Source organism: Balaenoptera borealis (assembly GCF_965194805.1).
Source record: "Balaenoptera borealis genome assembly, chromosome: 8".
NCBI classification, from domain to species: Eukaryota; Metazoa; Chordata; class Mammalia; order Artiodactyla; family Balaenopteridae; genus Balaenoptera; species Balaenoptera borealis.
In genome coordinates this window covers 22,390,970-22,411,558 of record NC_138865.1, presented here as the reverse complement: position 1 = coordinate 22,411,558, position 20,589 = coordinate 22,390,970, and the positions used below count along the sequence as shown (strand labels likewise).

Genomic DNA, 20,589 nt, shown 5'->3' with positions numbered 1-20,589 from the left:
TAATTAAAAAAAAAGACACTCCTATCACCCAGGAAATCACAAGAGCTTCAGGAGCTCTGTGCCAGGCACTGGTGGCAGAGACCAATATATATTTTCCATTATCTCACAGAATCATATTGGAAGGTGATTCCTTGCATGCCCAAGCCTGATTTTCTAGGTCAAGATGAGACTCACATTTCAGTCATAAGTCCCCCTGCAAATGAAGCAGAAATCAGGACCCACCATGATCTCCACTGATTCTACTTGTCTAAATTAGGGACCTCCATGCTCCTCAGGTGCCCTAGTTGTTCACACTGAGGACTGTCATGCCCCAGTGACAATATCATAAAGGGTGAAGAGACTGTAATAAAAGCAACAGTAGATGCTAGAGACATGTTCTTGAACATGTACATTCATGACAGTATAGCCAAGTAAATATTTCACATATTAAGAAAAATTAACCAGCTAGTGATTAAAAAGTACAATCCCTAAGTGAATACCCAATTCCACCTGCCAAAAGGGATGTCCAATGATGTCATAGGGGATTTCCTATAAGACTCAAAGTGCCCTCTCTATAAGGTACAGGCAAGACTCGAAGCTCCAGGGTCCGGAGAGGGTAGGGTAGGAGGGGGAAGGCAAGGTGTATTCTGAAAAAGAGAATATGTGTAGAACACACTAGGGATATCAGAAAAGGCTACTGTAGATGACTTTAACCCAGGCCTTGGTCCTCCACTCCCAGTGTCTACTCTAAAGATGAGAACCTAAGCTCACCTAACCCATTTCTGACTTCTGGGTGTTCCACACATGTTTCTAAACTCTGGAGAATGGAGACTGTCTATTTTGGGCAGAGTGAGAAGAAATGTGGTCAAGACAATATACAAAAGATTTAGAGAAAATGAGGACATGCTTAATTTTTGGATTTGAATATACTGCAGTGGTCTGTCAAAATATGTGTGTGTGTGTGTACAGTTTTTGTGAAGCTTTTCTAACTTCAGAAGTATAAAATGTTACTAACCCAAAACATATCATTTAGAGGTTAAATTACTTATCTTTTTGTTCTACTTGGTTTTGTAAATTTGAAATAATCATCATTAGTTTGAATTTTTGTGTTAATTATTCTGAGTGAAGTCGGCAAAGGTGGATGGAAACTATAACAAATTAAATATTCAAAATTAAATAAGTATAAAAAAAGTTCTATTTCTGGGTTGATGAAAGTAAAAAACTTATTATATGGGAAAAGTGGTGTTCATATTTGCAACAATGTGGATGAATCTAGAGGACATCATGCTAAGTGAAAGCCAGATAGAGAAAGGCAAATACTGCCTATTATCAATTATATACAGAATCTACACAGAAAAAAGTCAAACTCATAGAAACAGAGGAGTGTTTGCCAAGGGCTAGGGTTGGGGGAAATAAGGAGAGGGTGGCAACAGGGTACAAACTTTGAATGAGATGAAAGTCTTAGGATCTAATGTACAACATGGTGACCAGAGTTGATAATACTGTATCGTATAACTGAAATTTGCTGAGAAAGTATTGATACAACTTAAATGTAAATATGCGAGATGAAAAAACGATGGAATTGTGAACAAAGGAGATTGTGAGAGTTAAAATCGTTGGGAAACAGCCAAAATCCTGGGAGAATTTCAGAGTTTCAAAGGCTATGAAAATGGTGGGTTCAAGCCGAGATCCCCAAGAGATCTGAGGAACCAGGAAAAATGTGATTTCCAGGTGGAATGAATAGAAAATTGACTAAGGTCTAGAAGACCCATGAGGGTGGAGGGATAGAGCTGTGGGGCGGATGGTGGGGAGGGGCCGTGGTCCAGCCTCCTCCTCTATTACTCCCTCCCCCACCCTCAGGAGCCCTTTGTGACCAGACCACAGCTCTATGATGTAGGCCTAGGACTTCAGTCCCCAAGTACACATCCTGTGCTCAGTTGCCTGAAGCCAGCAATGTGATTCAGATGATGGAGAATCCTCTCTTTTCTCTGAAAAGCACTTTTGATACTTGGCTGTACTCCAGTCGCACTTCCTGGGCGAGTGCCACCATCCTTGGCTTTCTGTGTGGACTGGGGCTCTATTTCCTGTTACTCTCCTACCTCCAGAATAATCTATCTTCACCACCTCCTAGGAAACATGGAAACATCACGAAGGTAAGGAACCCTTGGGCCAGACCCACAAGCACATGCTTCTCTCTTCTTTTCTATTATTATTTCCACTTTTCTGAATCACCTACAGAGACTCCTGAAATGGGAAAGAATTGTTGATTTCCAGTTTTTCCAGATTTTCCTTATCGTAAGGATAGGAGTGATGACTTCTGGAAACTGCTTCTCTTAATGTTAACATCTTATATAACCATAGTACAGTTGTTAATACTAAGAAATTAACATTGGTACTACATTATTAAGTAAACTGCAGACTTCATTCTAGTTTCACCAAGTCTTTCCATTGATGTCCTTTGTCTGTTCCAGATCCAAATAAGAACATGTTGCATTTAGTTACCTATCTGCCTAGTCATCCTCAATCTGTGAGAGCTTCTCAGTCTTTTCTTGATTTTCATGACTTTTTCAAGTTTGAATATCTCTCATTTTGCTTTTTTCTGATATTTTCTCATGATTAGACTTGGGTTATGGGTTTGGGGGAAGCATAGTACAGAGGTGAATGCTTTTCTTATGCATCATATCAGAGGGTACATGATTTCAAGATGACTTGTAATTGAGGATGTTATCAGGACCACTAGACTTAGGTGGTACCTGCCAGGTTTATTCACTGTAAAGTTATTCTTTTTCTCTCTCAAATCTCTGTTAGCTAGAAACCCAACACTAAACCCAATACATGATCAAAATAAAACTCCACTTCTTGGAGGCAGGAATATCTAAATATCTTTATATATTATTTGTAATTTTTCTGTAATTTATTTTTCTGGTCAATGATTTATTTATATAAGTATGGACTCATGGACATTTATTTTATTCTTTGGTTTATAATCTGGTATTTGGTTGTTTGTTTTGTTGCTCAATTTGTTAAAATTCTCTAGTTTAATCTCTGGGCTTATAATTCATTCAGTCTGTGTCTGTTTTAAGTAAATGAATGTCAAGTTGCTGTTTCTCCCTGCAGGTGCCTGTCACTCTCTAGAGTTCCTGTTGGTTGCTTGTCCTGCAACCTCAGTTTTAGGAAGGGTTTGAAAAAAGTCATTAATTTCCAACAACACTCTTTCCAGCTCTCTACATCTCTGAAGTCAATTGTAAAATGTTGATATCTGCCTTTCCTGCCTATCAGGAACACCTTTCCATTTATTCAGAAAAATGTTTCAGAAAAACACCTGGTAAAACATGATCTAAGAACTCACATGAAAATAATGGATGTATAATTACAATATAATTTTTGACTCATTGGTTCTATGTGCTTTGAAGTCTTTTCATCCAGGCTGGTGACATTGAAGAAAATAAAAATGGAGAGATTATTTCTTAGTTTCATTTCCATTCTCTCTCTTTGCATCACTTCCATTTGTCCCTCACTTGATGGAACCTATTACACACATGAGGACCACGACTCTTGGCTTGTTTTACACCCACCTTATCAATCATGCTTTTTTGCCTTACAGCAATATGCTCACTCCCTGCTTTGTCCACAGTGGAGAACATAGTAAATTATCTAAAACAGAAAGCTCACATTACTCCCATAAAGCACAGAAAACAAGCAGGGGGAATGTGCATGTAACACCCCCATCAAGCAGCCCTCGCAGAGAGGTATAACAGTAAATATCAATGGCGATAAAAAGTGAAGGCTTTTCAAATGGCCACACCTCCCAGGATCTTAGAAAGAAATGCAACGTGCATTTAGGACTCGAAGAGGTTTAAAGGTCAAAACAGGTCAGAGAGAGTAGACCTAAAACCATCTTATAGATTTGAGCAATTACCTGAGGAAAAAACCCATTTCCTAATATACCTGACAGATGCTGAGGAAGTAGTAGGGAAATGTACCATCTTGTATGATAAAACACAATAAAAACGTATTCTGACAGGAGACCAATGACATTTAAATTGTAAAAAGCTGTTTTCGCCTTTCTCTCCAGACAACATTAATTAGAAAGAGATCCATACCTATGACGGGTATTATCCAAATGAACTGGATAATCCGCAGACCACTTGAATTAATAAAAAAAAAAAAAAACTTTTGATTGTTGAGGGCTCAAATTATTTGTCAAAAAACAGAAAACTTAAGTTTCTCAATTGAATATTATCACAACATTAAATGATGATTCCAGAATCACTAAAATTGGAAAGGGAAGCAAAAAGTGTACTGCATATTAATGGCCTTCCTATTGTATCTTCAGCTTCTGCTGAAATAAGTAATGATTCAATAGGAGAGAAAGGGAATCTTTCGAAATCCCCAAGAGATCTGAGGAACCAGGAAAAATGTGATTTCCAGGTGGAATGAATAGAAAATTGACTAAGGTCTAGAAGACCCATGAGGGTGGAGGGATAGAGCTGTGGGGCGGATGGTGGGGAGGGGCCGTGGTCCAGCCTCCTCCTCTATTACTCCCTCCTCCACCCTCAAGAGCCCTTTGTGACCAGACCACAGCTCTATGATGTAGGCCTAGGACTTCAGTCCCCAAGTACACATCCTGTGCTCAGTTGCCTGAAGCCAGCAATGTGATTCAGATGATGGAGAATCCTCTCTTTTCTCTGAAAAGCACTTTTGATACTTGGCTGTACTCCAGTCGCACTTCCTGGGCGAGTGCCACCATCCTTGGCTTTCTGTGTGGACTGGGGCTCTATTTCCTGTTACTCTCCTACCTCCAGAATAATCTATCTTCACCACCTCCTAGGAAACATGGAAACATCACGAAGGTAAAGAACCCTTGGGCCAGACCCACAAGCACATGCTTCTCCCTTCTTTTCTATTATTATTTCCACTTTTCTGAATCAACTTCAGAGACTCCTGAAATGGGAAAGAATAGGACATCTACTCCTAAGAATAGGATGTCATCCCTCTAAGGGCAAGCCAGCCTGGGCAGGGGATAGAGTGAACACTAGGATTTGTATCCAAAGATCTCAGACCAGTTGTCCAGGTGTGGTAGAGGGCTCCAGGGCAAGTCTCACACACAGTGACCAGAGGTCGAGGACTGGATACTGAGTTCAATCTCAGCCAGAGGACAGGCCCATGAGCAATGGATCACCAGCTGTGAACATGTGTCTCGGATGAGGGCTGATCTGCTGGCAGTGCTGAGGCCCTGAGAGCCTCAGAGCGGGGGTTGGAGTGGCCCTGGCCTCGGGAAGCAGAGACCCACCTGTTGGAGCTCAGATGAACCCGTAGTTCAGAGAATGTGTGTGTTTCTTGAGCAGAGGAACAGTGACAAAAGAAATCCAGGGTGAATCTCACATTGAAAATCCTTCTTTATGTTCTTCAGAGAAGGAAAACAGAAAATATTTTTATCCTCTTTAAAAATGAGTGAAAGGAAAGAAAAACCACAGAGCTCTGTTAGTTAAATGTAAAAAGTCATATTATGTATGGACACTGAGTGTCTGATGCTTGTCTAGAGAGGGGAGAGTGAGAATTGGGTCCCAGGTCCTCGTTTTTTCTGTCTCTCAGCATCAGACGGAGTGGAGGGGGAAACGCAAGGTTAAGATGAAAAACAGAGCTTCGAAAGGTAAGTTGTGCCATTCAGCCCTGTGTGCCCCGAGGGTTAGGCCCCATCTCTCCCAGCCCTGAGGGCCCACTCCACAGGCTCCGAGGAGGCCAGTGGCAGGGCCTGTGCCTCAAGAAGCAGAACGCTCAGGGAGCTTCCTGGGAAGGAGAGCAGAACCCAGATACTTCCCAGATTCCATGCGCACAATGAAGCAGTAAGGGGCCCGGAAAAGGGTGTGGCCCAGCAGGGGTGTGTGGGCTACAGTGGACCAATAGATTGCCTGGATTGGGAGGAGGGACCTCCAGGTCCGACCGTGGACAAGTTGTTTAACTTTGCTCAGATTCCTCTGTGATGTGACCCCTGCCCATTGTCCCCCACAGGGAGGATGTGAGCGCAGCAAGGGGTAATGGATATGGAAGTACTTTGTAAATGATAAACCCTTTCATGAGCTTCGCCATCACTGTCAGGGATCTTGTGGCCCTGGACGCTGGTGCTTGGGCTCCAATCTCCCAATGGTGTCCCCTTTAAGGGACACAGCACTCAGCCTCCTGTAAGACCCCCTAAGCCCTTGCCTTCACCACCATGACCCAGTCTGCTGTTTTCCAGTTTTCAGAGATTGCCTGGAAGAGGTTCGGGCCCTGACTTCACTTCTACAAAGGTAAAGAATCTTCCCCTTCTCTCCTGGGTTCTTCTTCCACCCAAAGCCTATGGTGTGACACCTGGGCTGCAGGCAGCCTGGGGCTGAGCTGGGAGGGGGAGCGCTGAGGGTGGGGTATGGCCAAAGCCCTGGGGTGAGGGACAGCAGGAGCACTGTGAAGTCAGCATGGGGGCCGTGGAGGGCCGTGGGCCACAGGTGCCCACCCCTGCCTGGCCTGCCCAGCCCTCCTGGCCCTGGGGGCTCCTGGCTGCAGCTTGTGCCTCATGTCTCCTGAAGCCACGTGGGGAGGCTCCCTGACAAGGGCAGCTCTCATCAGCTCTCCTATCAAGACCCCCCTGGTGAGGTGTGCAGAGCAGCGTCTGTTGGAGCCCACCAGCCCTGCAGGGAACCTGCTGAAGAGGCTGTTCCTGCCACGTGCCCATCAGCTGCCCTGGCTCCTCTGACCCAGGGCTCTTTACCTGTGGCCTCCACCCTGTCAAAAGAACCTCAAGACCAATCCAACTTGAAGAAAATCACCCTTGGCACTGTTGCAAAGAGCTCACCTCCAGGTAACTCTTTTTTGGCATCTACCATCGCAGCCATCTTGAGTCTTGGCCTCGTATGCTATCCCATTTTGTTCCTGTCCTTCTGGTGGAAGACTACCAAGGCCTTGTTCTTCCCCACCTCATCACAGAGTGAGTCCCGGCAAGAACACCTGTCCCACCAGCCACCAGGGGCCCCGTTCCAGGAAGAGCCCACAGACAAGCAGGTAGAGACTGGTAGCCCCTCACTTGTCAACCCTGAAGTCCAGAAGCTGCTGGAGATTCTAATCACCAAGAAAGTAGAACTAAAGATTCATAAGGGGAAAGAAAAGGATGGGTCATTCTCGGAACAAATGAGCTCAGACTACCACCTGAACACTTTAGGGAATGCGTGGAAATCACTGGGTGCTGAGCAGGACAACACAACCCCTCAATCTTTCTGGAACAGGAAAGACAAAACAGAGCAGCTACCCGGTCCTCGGCAGCTCTTACACTCCGAGGTCTTGAGGGACCACTTGGAACTGACATACACCCAGCTCTACCGGGGTCACCCCTCTCTGCACAGCGAGTCCCTGGTGGCTACTAGGAGCTCTACTCAACAGCAGGCACTCTTTGTTTTATTCAGTGGAGTTTCTAATGGCTTTCTAGTTTCAATTCAACTTAGAATACCTTTAGGTCCTTCCCAGGTCGCAGTCTTGCCCTGCCCGGGGGTCCCACCCCAGCCTTTCACTCAAAACTTGCCTCCGTGCCAGTCCCCACCTCTGGCTCAGATCCAGGCCCAGCCCTACCTCCCATCTTCTCTCCCATTCAGACCACCTTATTCTCCACCCCAGATGAGTACCTGTGGACTAGATTGTCCTACATTTCAGAACAAGACACCATATTTTATCCCAACTGAAACTCAATGTCTGAAATGCCCCTTGTTGCAGAAGCAACTGAAAAGTGGGAAGCCTTCATCCTCTGTGGTCAAAAGATCTCAGAAAGGCTTTAGCCAACTCAGTCTCAACCTTCCCCAAGAGAGGGGGCGCTCTCAGGCCGAAAGGTCAGTTTCTATTCATCATGAGGACTTAATTGGCCCTGATCTCCAGAAGCAACATCTTCAAAAGAGGCTCATCAAAGATCAAACCAAGAGGGGCCTGTGCCTCAGTATCCACCTGTCTCTGTCTCTGGAATTGAGTTCCTCTCAGCGCCAATTTTTAAGGACTTATCAGGCACAGGGCAAGCAGGGACCCTGGCAGCCCTCTGCTTTTACAGGCAAAAGGAGACTGGACCCACAGAAGATAAGGTCCAGGCGCCCTAGGAGATCCCATAGGAAGGGTCAAATGCAATTTCAACCAGGGAAGGATTTCGGCAAGGGTCTAAGGCCATGTCTGAGGAGGATCTCAAAAGCTTCCTCCAGGGCCAGGCTCCCAGGGAAGTTTCTGCAAAGAAACTCTGAAAAGGAGTCAGAAAGATACCTGATGAGGCCCTTGATGAGTGACTCTGGAAACTGTTTACCCAGTAGCCCAGAGAAGAAACATCTAGAAAAAATCTTGAAAGCCCATTTCAGCACAGAGTTGATGCAGATTAATCAAGGTTTGATCCCTGTGATTGTGCGTCAATCCTGGCTTGCTGCCAACTGTGTTTTTTCTAAGCCCCACCCTCACGAGGAAATCAGAAATCTAGCACCCTTGAAGTCTTGGAAACCCTGTGTAAACTCCTCCCGTGTGCTTTCCTTCCTCAGTCCAAGCATTCGGCAGATGCTGGAAGCACATATTATAAGGTGGCAGGTAAGGCACAGGTGGGGCCTACCCGAACAGGCCTTTGAGCCCATAAATCTCAAGGCATGTGGGGCTCAACCTTTGTCCTCTCCAAGGTCCACCATTTCCCCCTCTGCCACCTGGCAATCTGGGGCACACTCAAAAGCCAACTTTGCTAATAAGTTCTTGGGAAAACCTCAGCCCCATCAGGGAATGAAAGTGATAACAAAAGCAACAGTTCCCACCCTGGTGAGTCCCCTCCCTGTTCCCTCACCTGAGCATACAGAAATCCAGAGGGCCCTGGGAAAGACTTCACCTGGTGACAGGTATGGGCCCTCAGAGGCCCCTCTGACTGGACAGGAGGGCAGACTGCCTTATCAGGTGCCCACAGTCAACCTCATGGGCAGAAGCTGGGAGAATGGGACTGTCTTGGGGTTTCCAGCCGCTAGGAAAACCCTGTCACTACCAACAAAGTCAGTTGCCCAACATCCAAAGGAGCCATGCCTTAAAACACAGGTGGCTCAAGGCCGTGCCACTGGTGAGCTCCTTCAAGACTCTCACACTGATGTGCTCCTTCCTGCAGACATCTTGGCTTCTCATAGGTCTCTTTCCAGTTCCCAGAGGGAACATGCTAGTGAGGACGCGCCAGCTTTCCAGGTGGTGCCATATGACCTCAACGTGAGTGAACAGAGCAGCCAGGGGCAGCAGAAATTCAGAAAACCAAAACTTAAGGACTCATTTAAGAGCCAGAGTGAGATGTCTGTCCCAACTGAGGAGTGGAGGGGCTTTAAGAGGCTCCAACCTGGAAAGCATGAAGAAATGAGGAGCAGCCAGGGACAAGAGGAACCCAGGAAACCAAAAATTAGGGACCTGTGTAAGGGCCAGTTTGCCTCAGCTGATGAGGGGGTGGTCTGTGAGAGGCTCGAACTAGAAGAGGATGAAGAAATGAACAGCCAGAGCAAGATGTCTGCCCCAACTGAGGAGCGGAGGGACTTTAAGGGGCCCCAACCGAAAGAGCATGAAGAAATGAAGGCCCAGAGGGAGGTGCTCGCATCAGCTGAGGAGTGGAGGGGTTTCACGAAGCCCCAACCAGGACAGCATGAAGAAACAAGAAGCCAGAGCGAGACGCCTGCCCCAGCTGAGGAGTGCAGGAGCGTTAGGAGACTGCAACCAGGAGAACACGAAGAAACGAGAAGCAACCAGGGACAACAGGAACCCAGGAAAGCAAAGGTTAGGGACCCGTGTAAGGGCCAGTTTGCCTCAAGTGATGATGGGGAGGTCTGTGAGAGGCTCAAACCAGAAGAGGATGAAGAAATGAACAGCCAGAGCAAGATGTTTGCCCCAACTGATGAGAGGGAGGACGATTGGAGGCCCAAACCGGGAGAGTATGAAGAAAGGTCTTCAGGACTAAAGGCTTCTCAAGCAAGTGGGATGAGCCACGCTTCTCAGGTCAGGGAAAGAGGAGAGTCCCTTGGGAGCAAATACCCCCAGCTCTCGCCAGAGAAGAGAGAGCTTTCACCAGAAAGCCACAAATGGACAAGGCACTTTCTGCAGTATCTTAGCCACAATAAAAAAGGCAAAGGAACAGAAGAATCCCTTCAAAAAGGCAAGCCTGTATCAGCCACTGCTCACCACCAGGAACCAATCAAAGGCAAATCTGTTGTAGAGAGCAGGGCTCAAAAAGGCAAGCCTGTATCAGCCACTGCTCACCACCAGGAACCAATCAAAGGCAAGTCTGTTGTAGAGAGCAGGGCTCAAAAAGGCAAGCCTGTATCAGCCACTGCTCACCACCAGGAACCAATCAAAGGCAAATCTGTTGTAGAGAGCAGGGCTCAAAAAGGCAAGCCTGTATCAGCCACTGCTCACCACCAGGAACCAATCAAAGGCAAGTCTGTTGTAGAGAGCAGGGCTCAAAAAGGCAAGCCTGTATCAGCCACTGCTCACCACCAGGAACCAATCAAAGGCAAGTCTGTTGTAGAGAGCAGGGCTCAAAAAGGCAAGCCTGTATCAGCCACTGCTCACCACCAGGAACCAATCAAAGGCAAATCTGCTGTAGAGAGCAGGGCTCAAAAAGGCAAGCCTGTATCAGCCACTGCTCACCACCAGGAACCAATCAAAGGCAAATCTGCTGTAGAGAGCAGGGCTCAAAAAGGCAAGCCTGTATCAGCCACTGCTCACCACCAGGAACCAATCAAAGGCAAATCTGTTGTAGAGAGCAGGGCTATTGATCCTCGGGCGGTTGGAACAGCTGTTGGACAGGTCCTAGTAGACAAACTGGGGCTTCACCAAGGACTCTGTGCCTCAGAGTTAAATCAGCACCCAGAACAGCTCCAGGCCCCAGCAGAGGGGCATTCCCACTACCACAGGGTTCTCTCCTCTTCAGAACAGAGAAGAGTGTTGAAAGATACAGCCTACAGTCACCAAGCCACCCGCAAGGGCCACAGCTACCTTAACAACAGCAGGCATACCAGAGGCAGGGGCGACAAGTTGGCCTTCCCACCCAGGGAACTGGAGTCCCCAGTCAGACCCTGCCAGCATAGACCAAGGGTGGCAGGTGACTCAGGCCTGTGTTCCCTCTGGTCAATCAGAGCGTGCTTCTCATGCCTCTCCTGGTAGGAAAGCAGTGCAAGGAAAAGTGCAGTTCATGCAAAGAAAACCTGTTTCTTCTCATGTTAAGACATTGTCTATGTGTTAATGGCTTCTTCCTACCACAATTTTTGTTTCCCAAAATAAATGTTTCTTCTCATGAGAGGTGGTGGCCTCTGTCTGTGCCCTGCTGGGGGGAAGGAAGGGATCAGGGTCCACTCTTCCCAGGTGCCTGCTTTGGCTTCCAGATGGGATGGGGCCATGGAGGGAGGTTGATCCCAGCGTGGAATACCCATCCTCACCTCAATTCCCTCACTGCATTTAAGTTTCCATAATAGCAGCATTACAGAAACAAGCAACAGCATTCAGGACGTGTCAAGGTGAACTAAACCTAAAGACCTCCCCCTTCTCAGGAACCAGCTCAGTCCTCTCCTGCTCTCTCTCTACCTTGAACTTGTGGGACTGTAGGGGAGGGGTCTGAAGAGGCTGAAATTCCCCTCAGGCTCCAGAAAGTGTCAGAGACAAGTTCACATGTCAGAATAAGGAGAGGAGTTTGGGGGCAGTGCTAGCCCAGAGTCCAGACGTGGCAGAAACCTTGCCCCCATGTCTTGGTGGGGATAGATGATGCCTGCCCTGGAAGCTCCTTCTCTCCCCGACGGAGCTGGGATTGAGGTGGGCCGGGAGCGTCACCCGTCCTCTGTCCTTCTCGCACCCTGGAGCAGCGGTGAGGAGGAGGACCGCGCACTCCCAGGTCTGAGGGTGTGAGGTGATGAGCATGGAGGCCGCCGAGGGCCGTCCACCCCTGCCCCGGAGGAGAGGACAGCCCTACTCACAGTGCTCACCGCCCCCTGGGGAACGAGCAGGGGTGTGACTGTGTGTGCAGTCACCTCACTGTCTGTCATGTGCCCCTAGGGTGGGATGCAGGGGAAGGAGGCAAGTGGCAGAGGCGCCCATAAATGGCGCAGTGACCAAGGAGCCCCTGGCGTCCCATCACCGTGTACAGGCCCAGAGAAAAGAAGTCAGGGGCCAGTGGCTTATGGTGGCCCCAGCCCAGACTCTCCCCCTACTCCAGCTCCCGGAGCCCAGACAGAGGGAAGGCCCCTGGAGCTCCTCCACAGAGGGCCAGGCTCCCAGAGGCCGTGGAGCCCCCAAGCAGGGAAGGTTCACTTCCCCACAATGTATTTAATCAACTTTCACAGGACTGGGAGCTCACGACAGACTCGCGGTCTGTGACCTTTACCTACACGCGTGGCCCAAGGAGGCCCCCAGGGGACAAGTGGGACTTAACAGGCTCAGGGACTGTGCTGGGGTCATAGCAAGTCTCACCTGCTGTCAGCCTTGCTCACCCCAGAGCCTGGAGGGGGAAGAGGCCAGCAGACAGGATGTGTCACCCAGCGGGCGGGAAGTGACCTGCGGAGAACGAGGGTGCCGTCAGCTCTCCTCCCCGGCCCGTCCACACGGGAAACCAGGGAGACAGGAGCAATTCTACAGAGCAATCTGGGGCTCTGTGTCACAGTCACTCCCGTGCTGCAGAGTCCTGCTCCAGGAGGGTCCCCTGATCCAGGTGACAGCTTGAATGGCCCTGCCCTACGCCTGTCAGGACCCCAACATGCGGGACCAGGACCTGCTGAGGGGGAGCGGCCACAGGCCTGCTTGTGCTGTGGTTTCTCCCTGGAGCCAGGTCTCACCTCTGGGCCCCCTCCTCCTCCGGGGCAGACACAGCACTGGGGGCACAGCCAGGGGCCCTGGGAGGGGCTGGGACCCAGAGCACAGAACAACTTCCAGAGCTCAGGAGAGGCTGGCACAGAGCGGGGCCCCTGAGCCTGACTGCTGCCGGGTCCTCTCAGGGGCACCAAGAGGTGAGTGCTGGGTTTGAGGGTGCCGGACGCCCAAGGCACCTGTCGGGAGAAGTGACACAGAGGGACACTGACAGGACAGCAAGAAACAAGAAGCTGCAAGTCCCTTTGCCCTTCTCCTTCTGTGAGGTGCAGAAAGGCCAGCAATGGAGGGCCCCCCACTAAGAGTCCCCACAGGGGGACCCACACTGACCCCACACGGGGACCCACACTGATACCACACGGGGACCCACACTCACCCCACACGGGGACCCACACTCACCCCACACAGGGACCCACACTGATACCACACGGGGACCCACACTCACCCCACACGGGGACCCGCACTCACCCCACACGGGGACCCACACTCACCCCACACGGGGACCCACACTGATACCACACGGGGACCCACACTCACCCCACACGGGGACCTCTCAGAGATAATACATAGACTTCACAGAGCCCTCTCACAGGAGCCTTATACACAGAGCCCTCTCACAGGAGCCTTCCGCGGAGCCCTCGCTGAGAAATCTCAAGGGACCTGCACGCAATTCCATGCAGTCCACACACAGGCGCCCAGCGCCCCGGCGAGACCACAGAGACCCTTCAAACAGCGGCCTGACACCCACTCAAATGAGCCTGAGCCACCAGCCGGCTCTGAGTGGATCCCAAGCCATGTAGCAAACTGAAGGTGCAGGAGATCGGTACCAGTGCCCCCAGAGAAAATTCTTGTGTAGTTTTTAATTACTTCTGAAAAAGAATTACAGATTCCCCGTGAAAACCCGCAAAATCCTTTCCTTCACAGGTTTTAGTTAGCTTGAGCTCTGACTCACAGTTGAAAGAATGACAGACTTTGAAAAGAAGCAAAACTCTGCCAGCATCTAATGAGGGAAAAATCTTTGTCCAATTTTAAATATCGTTCAGTCAAATGGCATCAGGGGGTCACATGCTTTGTTTTGCTGGGGACAAGTTCCTGCACTCAAAGTGACTTCTCTCCTTTGGAAACATGATGTAGAGAGGCCTACAGCAAGTGGGATCCATGGTGAAATGAACCAGCAAAGAGGCATCTAACCCCTACTTCCTAGCTGTGCAAATGGCGTGGGATTTCGCACAGAATAGCTTGTGCCAGGTTTGTGAGGTTTGCTTTATTTTTCAATGAAGTGAGCCACCTTATCAGACACACGAAGCTTATTCACAAATGTGACAGATGTTTGGCAATATCTCTATTACATTATCTGGCATATTTGTACTTAACTGCCTAATATTAAATGATATTGTTTATTTTACTCCTTTTAAAATACAGTAGTACAGTCAAGATGGTTGTATGGGATGCATGTCTCTAGAACGTGAAAAAATCCTAATGTTCACCTGTGATAACTTAAACTTCTGAACCATTTAGAAGAATTCATAGTTTATATAATTATAAGAAACGTGCATTTTCCAAGACTCAGGAAATTTATATTTTATTTATTTATTATAGGGCTACAAAAAGGATACATTGCTTAAAAGAATTTTGAAATCTTAGAAAATATGTCACTTAATTGGTGCTTGAAATATATATTACCTCATATCGCTTGGGAATTGGCATTTTAACATCTGTTAAAGAAAGTATATCTTTAATCAGCATTTCTATTATAATAATAATAGAGGTCTCACTGTCTGCCTAATACTTTCCAAATTTTGCACTCAGTTGAGACTACATATTTCTCATTGGTCATAAATTCTGTTGCCCTTTACATGGTAAAAACTGGATAATGTACAGATGTCAAGTATTATGTCTGGTTAAGTCTCTCAGGTCACTCTGTGGGGTAACAGTGTCATGGTCCTTTCTCTCAAAAGAGAGGAGTGAGCTGATGTGAGGGCCCTGTGTATTTTCTTTAATTAAGAAAAACAAATATTCAGGCTGTAAAATGTTTTACAAAATCATAGCTATTAATTTTTTGAAATGTGCTCCCTTTGTTGACATTTTCTTATGTTACTGAATCACAGAACTCTGGAAAGTAGCCACAGATGTCCTCTAATAGCCAATCAATAGTATTTACTAACTAGACTAGCTCGTCGTTTTCCTATAGATACCCACAACTACAACATCTCACATTCATGAAAATGACACTCTCTTCTTGGAAGTTTAAGCTAATATTTCTAAACCATGTGTTTGAGATAAAACTAAATTCTAGTAAGAGGTATTATAAAATAATGTAATTCCCAACAAAATATATGAGGATTTAGGAAATACTGGCATGTTTCAGAGGAAAACACAGTTGCCTCATCTCATCCTGATAACAAGAAATTTGAGTGACACAGCTCTTTGGTCTAAGCATTTGTGTGTGTGTGTGTGCTTTAGCTGGTCCTCTGGATGGGATGCATTAACATTCTTTTTTTAAGATTTGTGGGCTAGAATATTTTTACATAAGTGATGCATAGGATATGCGGTTTATAAATTAGGCTCTGTGACCATTCTCATCCGTCATGGAATGGAACATGAGGGTAAACAGAACAACCGGCACAAACAGTTTCTGGAAAAACCATTACATTTCCTTGAACTTTCCCAGTAGAAGAAAAAAGGGGGGGACTTCAGGTAGGCAGCTGAGATACATTTGCCCCACAAATAAGTACATAAATTTTAGTCTATTAAAACTGGAAGGACTTCCCCAAAGCTATCTAATGAAAGGATTTGCAAAGAGTAGATCAAGAAGGACAGGCAGGTCTAGGGTCTGCTGGCCACGGCCAGGATACCACCTAAAAGATTTGTCCATAATTGAAGGAGGAACTACAACTTGGCCAAAGTGATGGGTGCTGCTCCTTCCCTCTATTTACTCCTAGATGACCCTGCCTTTCACCACCCTACACCCTATAGCCCTCCTTCATTGTCTGTCTGGGGACTCACTGCGGACTTTAGATGAAGGAGATTAGGTGAGGAAGAAGAAGAGGAGAAGGAGGAGAGCAGGAGTGGGGAGGGAACAGGAGAAGGAGGATGATGAAGGAAAGTCATTACCAAAAAATGACTGTGGCCTCTTCTGTAGTCTGGTCACCTAATGAACAAATGGGGACCCTGAGACAGAGAGGGATTCCCCAAACCATACAGATATTCGCTTTCCACAACTGACTCAGACCAAATGCTTCCTCTGCTACATCATATAACCTGTGTGAAAGAATCCTTTTCATAGATCATCCAGATGATAAACCTAGTGTAAATTATTTCCACCACCACGAGGTTATGGCACGTATTACTGTTTTAGCAAAAAAAAAAAAAAAAAAAAAAAATTCATTTTGCCACTTAAAGTATTTAAGAGTATACTACTCTTCTTTGATAACAGTCTGTTATTTTTCATCATAACATGGCTTAAAAGGAAAAGAATAACAAGAGAAAGAAACTTCCAGGAAAAACAATGCAATGTAGTGTGATCCACATCCACTTCTCTGGATAGAACTCCATCATGAAAAACATTAACTCTCTGAATCTTGAATCCACCTGCAATTCAAGGTCATCCATGCAGATTTTGAGAGTTGAAGGCAAACGTACACAAAATCCAGTTCCTGGAAAAACCATCCCTGCTTTGCCCCCATGTCCCCACACACCCCCTCACCTGAGCAGCATGGAGTTTCACTAAGAGACTTCTTGATGGGGAAGCCCGCCAGTCAGAGTGGACAAGACAGTATGCTAGGAGGCAGGAAGAAAATGTTAGAACTTCCATTTGCATTCCTCCTCATCTCATTCTTTTAAAATTCCTATATCTGTATAATCTTTGTCTTGCATATAAATTACGGAACCATAGAACATGCATTTAATTTGCAAATGCATAAATATACACACTGGATCTTCATGCTCAGAAAACTTTTTACTGAGTAGGAGAAGGATAGAAATGTTGGAGAACACTGACATGAACCAGATTCCTGGCCTTTTCTAAGGAATCAAACCAGAATCCAAAACAGCCATGGGCTCTGGCCTCTGTCAGGCAAAGCACATGTGTGTGGCCTGTCCAGGGAGAAGGAGAACCATGAATAAACTCTAGAATATCTGTTTCACCAAACTCTGAAACTCAGAGGGACCCCGTCAGCCCTGAGTTTCACCTTGTAGGCAGAGGGCAGATAACACAGGTAAGTGAACCATTCTCCCCCCACTTGCCTGCAAACACCATGCAGCTGTGGATTGGTAGGGACCCCAAGTCTGTAGTAAGAGCACAGATCCAGTTAGAATACAGTGCAGGAACTTCCGGACCTTCCAGCAGCATCAGAGCTGCAGGGGGAATGTGTGAGGGTGTAGAAGCAAGGGGGACCTCAGGCAGCATCTAGCAGAGATTGGTGAACAGCAGCACACACCATACCCAGGAGAATGGCTTTTAGTTAAGAATGCAGTGGTTTGCATTTACATTAGATTGTTGAAAGCGTCCTGTTGCTTTCGAGGCAAAATTCTGAAGGCAGTAGTTTTATTTACTAATTTAAAAAACAGGTTTTACATATAGAAAATCCACTGGAAGGTGTTTTGGATCAGGTAAACAGTTCTGAAGAAAGAAAAGAAAAATGGACTCATGAAGTCAAATTTATGGATATAGTGACTTGACTAGTAAGCAGGAGAGTAAAAATATTAGACAAAATTAAACATCAGATCAATATACCTAGGGTGCACAACCACTGATCACACTCACAAGCTGGCATATTGAGAAAGGGTCTCAGCTATTAGGCCAAGCAACTGCTGTGATCCAGCTTAAGCACAGGCAGATCGGATACACTTTCTCCCAATTCAGGGGTTTTAAGCTAAGATGAGGGGAGTTTAGTCAATAATGAAGTTTTAGTGAAAGCAGCATCTGTAGTTGTCAGCACTTGCCATTGGAAGATAATGTGTGAACAGCAAGTTGAGAAAGAGAAGTATTTCAGTTTTGATGCCAAAACCAATCACTTGAACACATTACTAGACGTAGAAAATGGACTTAAGAGTCTATACTGGTTGATCCACTGCACACTGCCTACATTACCCAGTAATCTTCAGTAGTTGTCAATATTTCACACACTCTGATCTCTAACACAGCGGGAAGGTCAGATATACTTGTCAAGGTCAAGCTGGATGCCAGTGAAGGACTCAGTGAAAGTGTGAAAATCTTGCAACTTGCTCTCAGATAGATGACCATCAAATGAAACATTTCATGATATGATATATAATAAATGATATATAATATGACATGATTAATGTATCAATACACAAAGGAATGGTAAAAAATACTGATTGATATGATATGACATATAATACAAAATATATGATATGATATGACATGATTGATTTATCAATACAAAAAGGAATGGTAAAAAAAATACTATACATTACAAACTTGAAAAAAGTGTTGCCTGATAATCTCTGGAGACATACTCTATTTTTAACTTCATCCCACATGGCTTCATGGGCTATCATGTCTACACTCTTTTTATTAGGGTAACATTTTTGCTTTTACTCAGTATATGGATAATTTAGCAGTGGTTAAATTCTTTTTTATTAAAACACTTTGTATTCAAATTATGAGCAGACTTTATATACAGTTTATTTGTGCGTGTGGATGTCTTCTTTGTTTTATGTCATCCCACTCTGATATCATTTCACCAGTTTCCTACTGAATAGAGTTGGGGAGGTGTACTGATAAGAGATTTAAATCCTAAGCAAAGGGAATCAACGTGCCCAGGCTGAGAAAGTATTTAAGGGAAGATGGATGAACTGAAATCTTACTGGTGGTTTTCACATTTATGAATTTTTACTATATCAAAATATAACAAGTATAAAATATGGGAGTAGGGGAGCTAAGCAAATCTTAGAAAATAAATTCAAGCTACCAATGCACTTACTCTGTTAATCTGTTTGTCCTTCATACAAACAGATGTATGGGTTTGGCTAGAAGACCTGTACTTTTCCATTGATTTCTAAAATTCTAGAATGATGCCTTCCAATTGAAGCTAAATGCTTCCCCCATGCTTCATTTGTCTTGTGAGAGAAAAAAAAAAAAAAAGCAAAAACAACAACAGCCCTGATGATATCCAGAGGTAAGCCTGGACATAAATACCAAAAGGTATCACAGAATACCAATGCCAAGCAAGATTACTCTGAGATAATGATGAAGTGAGATAAAGTGAAGGCAATTCACAACTGTTTTCTAAGTACAGAAAAAGAAGTCACTGTGCCATCCCCCCAAAATACCAAACACTCCATTCTCTTGGTTAAAATGAGTGACATCTACTTTGTTTCCAGTAATGGCTTTATTTTGACTATAGTCTTCCCTCTTGTAGCTAAAATTTATTGAGATGAATTATAGAATTGCCTTGGCTTTCAGCATCCAATTTAAAGTGGCCCATCACTTTTAGACCCTCTCCCAAGTCACCCAACTAAAGCCCAAATCTTGTAGTAGCTCTTTTCTAACACCCTCTTACTGAGACACCCCAGGATTCCCCATGGTGTGTGTCTTCCCTCACTGCCATGAGTAATAAATCCAACTTGTTCTAGACTAAATTGGTTCCCAGGTGTGTTCCTGGTTGTTTTGGCTGGAGAACATAGACGTTGGAATGATCTCATCCTAACCAGCTAACTCTGGCACCCCGTGGAGAACACCCCCATTCTTCAGCCCTTTCACTAAACACTGCTTACTCCAGAAAGCCTTCTCTACTGCCCCAATGAGGACTGGTCCCCTGTGCTGTGTTGCCTAGACCACTTTGCACTTCTTCCCTGTGACAACCACTGCATATCTTTTTTTTTTTTTTAACATCTTTATTGGAGTATAATTGCTTTACAATGGTGTGTTAGTTTCTGCTTTATAACAAAGTGTATTAGTTATACATATACATATGTTCCCATATCTCTTCCCTCTTGTGTCTCCCTCCCTCCCACCCTCCCTATCCCACCCCTCTATGTGGTCACAAAGCACCGAGCTGATCTCCCTGTGCTATGTGGCTGCTTCCCACTAGCTATCTATTTTACATTTGGTATTGTATATATGTCCATGCCACTCTCTCACTTTGTCACAGCTTACCCTTCCCCCTCCCCATATCCTCAAGTCCATTCTCTAGTAGGTCTGTGTCTTTATTTCCGTCCTGCCCCTAGGTTCTAGGTTCTTCATGACCTTTTTTTTTTTTTTCTTAGATTCCATATATACGTGTTAGCATACGGTATTTGTTTTTCTCTTTCTGACTTACTTCACTCTGTATGACAGACTCTAGGTCCATCCACCCCACTACACTGAAAGCTCCTTGCAGGCAAGAGAGAGGAGTGAAGCATGTCTGACCACATTGCCAGTACTTACTCTAGTCCCTGATGAAAAGTGTTTATTAAAAGTTTGTTAATTAATGGACACAAGAATTAAAGTTTTCTAACTTACCTTCTGTATAAATCACAGGAGTGTAATGACATCTCTCAAGTAGCCAATATATTTTGAGAAGAATCTGTAAGAATCAAACAGCATTAAAAATTGATGTTTAATAGGGCAAAGAAAATTCCCAATTATTGAATTTATCATTTATTTTATATTTCAAATATGGATATCCTTGTAGCTTTTGAAATTTTTCATTGTAAAATTTAGGTGTTCACAGAATATGGATTAAAAAGCAAATTTACTTCGAGGTATTGTTTCTATTTTGACACAAAGTCATAAAAAAAAAAACTATT

The 20,589-nt window shown here is 45.5% G+C and overlaps 1 protein-coding gene across 1 annotated transcript in view; it reads right to left on the bottom strand.

The window, feature by feature from the left end:
* Window positions 1–20,589, bottom strand: part of LOC309633727 (uncharacterized protein) — a 1,009,062-nt gene that overhangs the window by 819,340 nt on the left and 169,133 nt on the right. Inside the window, exons 5-6 of the mRNA XM_082402982.1 lie at window positions 20,303–20,366; window positions 16,541–16,614 (exon numbers count right to left, since the gene is read on the bottom strand). Of these exons, the coding sequence (XP_082259108.1) occupies window positions 16,541–16,614; window positions 20,303–20,366 (138 nt within the window). The remainder of the gene's footprint in view (window positions 1–16,540; window positions 16,615–20,302; window positions 20,367–20,589) is intronic.